Source organism: Boleophthalmus pectinirostris, unplaced genomic scaffold (assembly GCF_026225935.1).
Source record: "Boleophthalmus pectinirostris isolate CB_2022bp ecotype Guang Dong unplaced genomic scaffold, ASM2622593v1 HiC_scaffold_2780, whole genome shotgun sequence".
Taxonomy (NCBI): Eukaryota; Metazoa; Chordata; class Actinopteri; order Gobiiformes; family Gobiidae; genus Boleophthalmus; species Boleophthalmus pectinirostris.
This window is the reverse complement of record NW_026571278.1, coordinates 1-10,411: the sequence shown is the minus strand read 5'-3', so window position 1 is coordinate 10,411 and position 10,411 is coordinate 1. Positions and strand designations below refer to the sequence as shown.

The 10,411-nt window shown below is 37.1% G+C and overlaps 2 protein-coding genes across 5 annotated transcripts; one reads left to right on the top strand and one right to left on the bottom strand.

Annotated features, from left to right (window-relative positions):
• Nucleotides 1-395: 395 nt before the first annotated feature.
• Nucleotides 396-10,157, top strand: LOC110159904 (mitogen-activated protein kinase kinase kinase 5-like; the record flags this gene model as incomplete). Its single annotated transcript, XM_055159788.1, has 8 exons — nucleotides 396-581; nucleotides 1,005-1,110; nucleotides 2,116-2,335; nucleotides 2,777-2,892; nucleotides 3,591-3,688; nucleotides 3,760-3,836; nucleotides 9,516-9,586; nucleotides 9,708-10,157. Coding segments are annotated over 7 exons (813 nt in total), but the record flags the coding sequence as incomplete, so codon positions are not given.
• Nucleotides 4,716-8,858, bottom strand: LOC129410855 (axonemal dynein light intermediate polypeptide 1-like). Of its 4 annotated transcripts, none has more exons than XM_055159792.1 (6): nucleotides 8,104-8,858; nucleotides 7,775-7,899; nucleotides 7,510-7,679; nucleotides 6,783-6,961; nucleotides 5,711-5,875; nucleotides 4,716-5,324 (listed from the first exon to the last, which is right to left on the bottom strand). In XM_055159792.1, the coding sequence occupies exons 1-6, from the start codon at nucleotides 8,182-8,184 to the stop codon at nucleotides 5,271-5,273; spliced, it is 774 nt and encodes a 257-aa protein (XP_055015767.1). In that variant the 5' UTR covers nucleotides 8,185-8,858; the 3' UTR covers nucleotides 4,716-5,270. The 4 variants fall into 4 exon arrangements, with proteins under 4 accessions (XP_055015767.1, XP_055015766.1, XP_055015765.1 ...); XM_055159791.1 differs by lacking the exon at nucleotides 4,716-5,324 and having other exon boundaries at nucleotides 5,491-5,875; nucleotides 8,104-8,227; nucleotides 8,359-8,858; XM_055159790.1 differs by lacking the exon at nucleotides 4,716-5,324 and having other exon boundaries at nucleotides 5,491-5,875; nucleotides 8,104-8,227; nucleotides 8,390-8,858.
• Nucleotides 10,158-10,411: the final 254 nt, after the last annotated feature.

Genomic DNA, 10,411 nt, shown 5'->3' with positions numbered 1-10,411 from the left:
AACATTGCTTTGAATAATTGCTATGCTAATGTTCCTAATCCTAACTTTTCATCATTCAGAAACCCACAGATATCTAAGCAGTGTAAGTTATTGATAGTGTTCAGAAATAGTACTTTTTAAATCTAGTGTGTTTATATGTATATCTTAACATCTTCCTTAAGGTCTATGTTGTTATTATTTTTAAGTTTTAAAATGATACTAGATAAATGGTAACATTTTTCCACCGAGTAAAAATAACTCAAGACTCTCTTCCTTATTTCTGTCTAGCTTTTTCATGTGACTTGGCAAAACATTATCAGAGTATATGACATGGCTGACTGCTTTCCCTGTAGTGTTTACAGTACACATGATCAATGCTCAGAACTTATAATAATAAATCTCTTCATCTCTCTAAGGATGGGGATGGGTCCTGCCTCTCTGACGAAGACATTACAGAACTCATTATCTGCTTGCGAAACAACATTCGCTCCCCAGACAAGAAACAGCTGACCATGAGTCTCCTGAACCTGCGGAAAAGGCTGCTCTCTGAAAAAGTACCCCTGAACAGCCTGCAGGTGGTGCTCTTCAGCTTCCAGGATGCAGTAAGTTGCCAGAGCTCACATTTTCCTTGGCCGTGTATCATTTCTCTTTCCTCACTTCATTCTCCTTGATTCCTCTCCTTGATTCTGCAGGAAATGGGTGAGGAAGTCCCACTCACAGATGAGACACAGTGAGGAGAGAGGATATAAACTCCTCACTGAGACCAATAAAATTTGACTAAGATTTTACTTTATCTGATGTCTGCCTTGTAAAGCCTCCCTCATGTTTACGCCTTCCTTCTGTGGTTTTCTTTGGGACACCATTTACTATGACACATTTGATTGACAGCTGAAAATGGAGAATCGAGGAGAGGAATCAAGGAGAAGGAAGCAAGGAAAGAGAATTGAGACACAGCCCTTGTGGTCAAAGCTGTTGGCTGTATTTGAGAGGAACATTGTTTTTTCCACATTTTTCTCTATGTGTAGGTGAAGAAAGTCTTGAGACAGCAGCAGGTGAAGCCCCATTGGATGTTTGCTTTGGATAATCTGCTGAGGCAAGCTGTACAGGATGCCATAACAGTTCTTCTTCCAGGTACCAGTGAAATTTGAAAGTTTTACAATGCCAATTAGTGACAAAACCAACAAAAAAAACTAAATAAAGTACAGACAGACAGACAGATCCGTTTGTGTACACACACACACACACACACACACACCACACAGACACCCCCCCACACACACACCCACCCACACACACACACACACACACACACACACACACATACACACATATAAGATAGGGCTGTCAGTAAATTGATACCAACGTTTTGCCAATAGGCAAAATATGACTTCTATAATGTATGTTTCTAGTGTTTGTGTTACACAACTCACTCCATTAGATACAGTATTTCAGAATTTATACAGAAAAACACAGTGATTTATATATATTATATATATATATATATATTATATATTATATATATTTTTTTTTTTTTATGTTTAAGTAAAACAACATTACTGACAATGAAAGTTAAAATTTAATAAATGACTGCACATTTAATATAATGACATATGTTTAAGTATGGCCTAGTCAATGGGTAGTCAATATTATACCATTTAACATGGTAAACATTTAGTGTTTATTTTCATACATTTTATTACCATGTTCATAGATTGTTCACTTAGGCCAGTGACTCTCCGACTTTTCACACCAAAGTACCACCAAAGTAAAAATGTGGCTTTCCGAATACCACCAGAACTAAATTAAAATATATAACAGGACTATTCCACATCTAATCTAGGGCTAAACCAGGTCTAAAAATGGACTACGTCATCTCCACGGTATTTCTACACAATAAATTATCCAAAGGTGGAAAAAAAATTTACTAAAAATAACTTCAAATTTGGTAAATCAACAAACTGAAGCGCTATCCAAGTACCACCTGAAAGAATTGACATACCACCAGTGGAACGTGTACCACACACTTTGGGAAACACTGACTTGATTGATGACACATGCAATAACTTTTTCTTTCTGAAGTGAACTGGTGCAAATATTGGACAACATCATAACAGTAAATGTATATCTTTATTGCAGAGCTCAAGCTTCAGTTGCAGTCTTCCTTTGAGGTCGAAGACTGCAGTCCCGAGGAGCAGCCAGCAGATTTGGATACGCCTGTAAATGTCCCAGAACCACAGGGACGTTTACAGTTTGACAACCAGCCCACAGCAACATTTAATCAGATCCCAAGCCCTCCTTCAGACCCAAACTGTCCCCTCAGCGAATCCTTGAGAGAGCTGCGATTAGAGACAAGCAGGTACAGTACATTCACTTAAAGTTGCACTGTGTGAGTTTTCAGGTTCGGGGTCCGACACCATGGAGATGCTATTGCTTTGCCCGTTATGTTTCAAAATATGGTATTAAACTTATATAAGATGCATTTATTCAGTTATGGGTATTTTTATTGCTCAAAGTGCATAAAAACATGCATTCTTACTGTGCGTGGGGTCACCATGGAAATTGAAAAGTTTAATGCCATAATTTGGAATATTGGAGCTAAAGCAATAACATCTCCATGGAGACAAGTAACTGGCGGTGCGGTTTTCGCTACCAGAAAAGTTAAACTGTGCAATTTAATTATAAAGTGACAGTGTTCCAGTGTAAATTATCAGACCCTTGGAGACAAACTAGTGATTAACATGAAGTAATATTGATGGTGCTTAGTGCTGAGTGAGCTCTGTTCCTGTGTGTGTGGCAGACTGCTGAGGCAGCTGAGTGAGAAGGAGAGGGAGTACCAGGACTTACTGAGAAAGTCCCTCCAGAGGAAACAGCAGCAGATAGATGCACTCAAGAACTCAAGAAACACCAGCACTGGTAACAATATGTACATTATAAACTGTCGTGGTAAACATAGTCATAGTACTGTTCAATCCAAGATCTGATTATATTGTGTGTGTACTAATTAAAGGTCCTATATTACATAACATTGATTCCTGTGACCTTTAAGCCATGTTATAATGTTGCCTTTTCAAAAACATACTGGGAGTTGTGTTTTGTTTCATTCACATTCACACGTTTGAATAATCCTTTATTATTAGTCTGTCAACATCTCCAAAGCTCAAAATTCTCCACCAGTGTCCCAATGTCCACCTTGTGATGTCATATCGTTGTAGTTTTTCAAGAAACAATCTACCTTTTACCTTGAGTTCAGTAGAGATACGAAATTCAAATATGAAATGTCATGTTTTTATTCCTTCAGAAATACTGGGAAATGTTCCCTATGTTAAATTTCCTTTCAGTTAATCCATTGCACAGTTATCTCAACACTATAACAAAAGGCACACGTGATTCATAACTCAAGTCGTAACATGGTCTCGATTGCTTCTTTAGTACTCATAGTAGCTTGTGGTTGTAACATTTCTCCAAACTTGTGCTAGTGAGTCCTCAGCCACACCTTGCCTGCAGGCTCCAGTCAGCTCAAATGTGCTCAAACTTGACTTGTATATTGGGATAATGGTTTTCACAACTCTGTCAGTTCTTTTAATACCTTTTATGTTTTTTGTTTTTTATAGATGAAATTTCCTGTCCTCAAAACAGCTCTACTCCTGAGGCTAGGGCTATGGCACGCTGGCTCAAGTCTGTCCCTGTAGATAAAGACACCATTGACAAGGTAGGTCTTACAAATGAATGCATCAATGGCTAAGCCAATGTCTTGCTAAATCACAGTCGTGTTTATTCTAGCTCCTGTCCCATGAGTTCACCTTGGATATTCTGTTTGCTGTGGCCTGCAGGGATGATCTGATGTACTGTGGGATAAGGTGAGCTGCCTCCACACTTATTCCTCACACAGCCACTCATGCACAATCAAGAAGAGAATATGATTTTATGCAAAGACAGTTTTAAAGTGCTATTTCACTGTAGTTATGTGGTATTTTTGGATGAAGTTATATTATAATTTCTTTATGATAACTATACTTTAAAGGTTTATGATGTCATGTGGTAATACAGGAAGTGGTCAACTGTGTTTTTAAACTCCATACACCTTCACTAGAATCATATGCATAATTTTGCATAATTTAAGATATTGTTTAAACCATTAAACAAAAAGGTAAAAGCTAAACGTGTGAATGAAACAATGCACAACTATAGATATTCTTTTGAACAGCATTATAACAACATAGGTAATGTATAGTTCATAATTTTCCAAAGAAGAAAAGGGGTCTTGGGTTCTCCAGGGTTAATTGTTTAAAAATGTAACGGGATGTAAACTTGTCAGTAGATGGTTACGGTCGCGCTGGGAGTAAGTGTTTGCGTCACTATGGAAACGGCGTTTAATGTGTTACGTTTTTTGTCCGATGTGTGTAAAACAAGAACTTGAATTTACTCCACATGACACTCGAAATATTACAAAATTAAGTTAAAGTTTTATGAATAAACTAATAACTAATGTACCTTTCAGTTTTACATAGTATAGTTTTGGTTCAACGTAGGTCCGGAAAGAACAGCGGGCACCCGTATATATTATTTATTTTTTTTTTTTATTTGACACAAATACAAAATACTGATTAATTGCTGTGTGGTATAATATAATATGTATGCATGTGTAATTATCTCATTACAGCACGAAATAACAAGAAGAGGAAAGCAGATGATGACGAGCCTGCTCAAGCCCCCAGACTGACATCAAAACAGGTAGGAAAATAGAAAATAGATATTATGTTGAACAAAAATGTGCGCAGATGACCGGAAGACTTATATATTACATATATTACATTTTTGTCTCATTTGTCCCTTTATATTTTTGTCTCAACAGAATAGAGCAATAGAACGGGCGAAGAAGGATAAGAAAGTGGGTGTGCGCTATTATGAAACACACAATGTGAAAAACAAGAACAAAAACCGAAAGAAGCCAGCATCTGCTACAGAAGGCCATAAAGCCAAGAGATCAAAGCACTAGACTGGATAATATACGACACAACAAATAAATCTTTATTTAATTCTGCTCTGGAATTTTAACTGGTTGAGACAAGGGTCTACGTGATGCCTTAATTTCTCTGTTATCATTTACAGAGGCAAAGGCTGGGAGCTGTTACTGACTTGTCTTTTACCCTGGCAAACCTTCTGTTGGTTTGAAAGTGTATTCCAGTTTACAGTATTTAAATCTTACTGTAACACCACAATGTGCAGTTGTTGCTAAAACTGTATTTGATTTCATATTTGATAATGAATGGTAACAAAAAAATAAAAGATGATTATTTCGTAGGTGTAGGTTGCTTCTTAGATGTGATGATTGCTTCCAGCTCGGTCTAAAAAAAATAAAATAGTAATTAGAGTTGATAGTGCACTGTGTAACTTTTTGGTTGGGGGTTTGTCATCTACTTGTTTCTATGGAGATGTTACTGCTCTGCCTGGGATGTTCCACAGTATGGCATTAAACAGCTCTACTTTCCATTTATTCAATTATAGGTGGTTTTATAGTTCAAAAATATCCAGAAAAACAGGCATTCGAACTTCGAGCGACGTTGCCTCTCCACAGATCGGATCAGTCTCCATGAAGATAGAAAGGTTTAATGCCATACTGTGAAACATTCCAGATAAAGCAATAACGTCTCAGTGGAGAAAAACACTTGATGGACCCTCCACCAGAAAAGTTACAAAATGCACCTTTCAAACCAGAGAGATTTGGAGTTACCTTGAGCAGTTTGTTGGAGGTGTTCAGAACTTGGATCTCTGCTGAGTGCTTCTTCTCCTCTACCTGTCTCCTCTCGGCTTCTCTTTTCTCAATGGCATCACATTTGGCCTTCTCCTCCTGTAGCTGCTTGATTAGATCCTGCTTCTCACTCTCCAGTGTTGCAATCTGTCAGACAATAATGTGGTATGGGACAGTGGAAAAGTATGACTGAATATTAAAAGACAAACAGTGCCATCTGCTGGAAACTTTGTAGGATTAGATTGTTGTTAGGATAAGATGTCTAGTCTGATTTTTCTGATGCTGAATATTGGCCAATGGCTTTGTTTGTTTCAGTAACTAAATCAAAGTGAATAGTGAACTAGTTTACAAAAACATGTAAAAACAAACTTAAAAAAAATAAAATAAAATTAAAAAAAGATAATACTTTGGCACTACAATTAGTTGCTTACCAAGCATATTTTGATATTTTGTTAAAAAAAAAAGAAAAAAAAGGAATTATTATAGTCAATTACAATACCTTTGACTTTTGACATCGATCGACCCTATGCAGTTTAAAGGGCCCATATTATGTTATTTCCTGGTCTGTTATAATGCTGTTTCCTCATCAAAAACATACCTGGAGTCATGGTTAACACACAAACTACATATTTAGGCTGAAATCTTCTCTCAAACTGTAAATGCTCTGTTCCACCTTATGATCTGATATTGTAATACAGGAAGTGCTCCACTGTGTTTTTAAACTCCGTATACCTTCACTAGAATCCATTTAGATAATTTCAGCTCTGGAATTTCCAATCTCTACTAAGCCAAACGTGATGAAGCGTCAGTTTTCAAGTTAACAGCTACCTTTTACAATTTTGAGCTTTGAAGATGTAAACAGAAGAGTAGTACAATAATCCAGGATTACTTAAACATGTGTGAATGAAATAAAACACAGGGGTCTAGGTGTGTTTCTAATGAGATAACAACATTCTAACATATCTTAAAGCTCATAAGAGTCCATATTGTGTAATCGGTTTCGTTGTAAATATAACAATGAATGAACAACAATAGTGTAAATTATGTAATTTACCTTTTTCTCCCTGTCAGACTTGTCAAGTTCTGACTGCAAGGCCTTGCTCATCCCAAATGCCACACTGCTCTCGTAGATTGTCTGATATGTTGCAATGGTTGTCTTTATTTCATCTCTCACTCTTAACAGCAGCTGACCTCTCTCTGCACAGTTTATGGTCACTTGTCTGATCAGCTCATCTGAACAGACACAAATTGCATTCATTTGTATTAGTGTTATTACGATACAAAAATACATATGATACAAAAAACTCAATTTCGATTTGTCTCAATACTATATGCCATTGTTGTCAGTTGTAAAGGCCACAAGATTAATGTGTGAACCCAATCTGTAATATACTGAAGGTTGAACATTTCAAAGCTGCATTGTGTAACTTTTCTATTGGAATGATTTTCTCAATGGAGATGGCATTTCTTCATCTGGAATGTTTCACAGTATGGTATTAAACCTTTTTATCTTAATGGGAGACCAAACTAGACCAAGTTACAGATCAGATCTTTGAAAGAGCGACCCCGCTCACAGCCAGAATGCCTGTTTTTTCAAGATATTTGAGCTATAAAACCACTTATAATTTAATAAATGGTAGATCTGTTTAATGGCATACTGTGGAACATTTCAGGTAGAGCAATGACATATCCATAGAAACAAGCAGGCGATAGACCCCAACCAAATAGTTTCATAGTGCACCTTTAATAATAATAATAATTTAAAAAAAAATCTTTCTCACCAAAGCACTGTGAGTAGAGTTCCCTGCGCACTGGGCAGATGCCTGTGAGTCTGGCCTGTTTCTGTTGTAACTTTGTGTCCAGTTGTTCAGTTAGTTTAATCACATCTGATCTTGTAGAAGAGGCACTGGACACTTTCTGCACAAATAATTGATTCCCCTCTATCCATTCTCTGTGGAAGAAATAATAATTCAGCAAAAAAGAAAAAAAGAAGAAAAAAAAAAAAAATCAATGGTTCTTGTATGTCCTTGTTGGAAAATGTCCCACCTGGGAGGAAGTATGGAACTGAGGATGTCTTCATTGTGTTGTTCAGTCTCTGGTTTTGGTTTGGGGGGAGGAGGCACAGGGGTGGTGTCTGGAGACTGCTGGGGACTGACTTTAAAGTTGCGACCCTGGAAGAGAAATTGATAGAAGAATAGATAACTATTTGATACAGAGCTGTGAAGTTGAACACAATTTTTTTGCCCAGGCTATATATTTTGCAGTGACCTGATACTTTGTGTTTAGTTCAGGATTGCCTTTTGTTGTGTTATACATACACACACATATACGTATACACACAAATACACAGCGTTCGCAACTTGTGTACAACTCACCTTTGGAGACTTGAGTCTTGGCCTTTGGCTCATGAGCACCGGGTTGTCATACTTCAGCAGCGAGTCTGCCGGTGGGATCATGGTGGGAACGTAAAAACTATTTACTGTAGATGCTAAATTAACCCTGGAAAACCAAAAAAAAGTCAAATTTAACCTCAAAAGCTCAGAGTGCTACTTCTGGCCCCTGCATAGAGACACCTAGTGGATAAATATTGAACTGACACGAGCCAGAGTGGGAGTGACAAGATAGCTGACCAAATGGTGTTTTGTTGAGCTGGAAACCTACCCTAACAAAATTCTCTTCTCAGCAAACCAGCGATAGCGATTCTGATTAATTGTTTCAACCAGATGTTGAAAGTGATGATGTGAATCTTCTGCCCAAGACAATGACTCGTCCAATGATGAGGATGTGCCGTTTGCCGAGACTGCTAGCTCACAGATGGAGCCAAATCGTGCCGCAAAAGCTTACAAGTGGCAAAAGAAAGGCTTTGAGTTGCCTGATGTGAGCTTTGAAGGTGAACAGGTTGCCATGACAACCCAGACCAGATCAGCTGAACATCCAGGAGTACAATGATTCCATGGGAGGAGTTGACATGCTGGATGTGCGTCTTGAACACTGTAAATTTCCCATTCGGAGCCGTTGTTAGTATATGATACTTTTCTGGCATTTCTTGTCTATTGCGGTGATCAACATTGACAGTGTTTCCTATTGTTATTCTTTGAAATGATACGCGTAAAACCCAATGGGTCAGAATTGACCCTAATCCTAAATCAGGGAATAAAGGGTTAAAATTGAAAAAGTTGATATTTTGGTGTTCAGTGGACTCATAGCAGTCATTTAATGTATAGTTCATAATTTTCCAAAGAAGAAAAGGGGTCTTGGGTTCTCCAGGGTTAATTGTTTAAAAATGTAACGGGATGTAAACTTGTCAGTAGATGGTTACGGTCGCGCTGGGAGTAAGTGTTTGCGTCACTATGGAAACGGCATTTAATGTGTTACGTTTTTGTCCGAGTGGAAACAAGAACGCTATTGTAAAAAAAAAAAAAAAAAAAAAAAAAATGAAGATGTCTGCATTGAATAAATCTTAAATACCCAAATGCCAACAATAATAATTTGTGTAATTAGATGGCAGAGCAGTCTTGCACAATTAGTTTTATTTAATTGAATTTACTCCACATGACACTCGAAATATTACAAAATTAAGTTAAAGTTTTATGAATAAACTAATAACTAATGTACCTTTCAGTTTTACATAGTATAGTTTTGGTTCAACGTAGGTCCGGAAAGAACAGCGGGCACCCGTATATATTATTTTATTTTATTTTTTTTTATTTGACACAAATACAAAATACTGATTAATTGCTGTGTGGTATAATATAATATGTATGCATGTGTAATTATCTCATTACAGCACGAAATAACAAGAAGAGGAAAGCAGATGATGACGAGCCTGCTCAAGCCCCCAGACTGACATCAAAACAGGTAGGAAAATAGAAAATAGATATTATGTTGAACAAAAATGTGCGCAGATGACCGGAAGACTTATATATTACATATATTACATTTTTGTCTCATTTGTCCCTTTATATTTTTGTCTCAACAGAAAAGAGCAATAGAACGGGCGAAGAAGGATAAGAAAGTGGGTGTGCGCTATTATGAAACACACAATGTGAAAAAACAAGAACAAAAACCGAAAGAAGCCAGCATCTGCTACAGAAGGCCATAAAGCCAAGAGATCAAAGCACTAGACTGGATAATACACGACACAACAAATAAATCTTTATTTAATTCTGCTCTGGAATTTTAACTGGTTGAGACAAGGGTCTACGTGATGCCTTAATTTCTCTGTTATCATTTACAGAGGCAAAGGCTGGGAGCTGTTATTGACTTGTCTTTTACCCTGGCAAACCTTCTGTTGGTTTGAAAGTGTATTCCAGTTTACAGTATTTAAATCTTACTGTAACACCACAATGTGCAGTTGTTGCTAAAACTGTATTTGATTTCATATTTGATAATGAATGGTAACAAAAAAATAAAAGATGATTATTTCGTAGGTGTAGGTTGCTTCTTAGATGTGATGATTGCTTCCAGCTCGGTCTAAAAAAATAAAATAGTAATTAGAGTTGATAGTGCACTGTGTAACTTTTTGGTTGGGGGTTTGTCATCTACTTGTTTCTATGGAGATGTTACTGCTCTGCCTGGGATGTTCCACAGTATGGCATTAAACAGCTCTACTTTCCATTTATTCAATTATAGGTGGTTTTATAGTTCAAAAATATCCAGAAAAACAGGCATTCGAACTCGAGC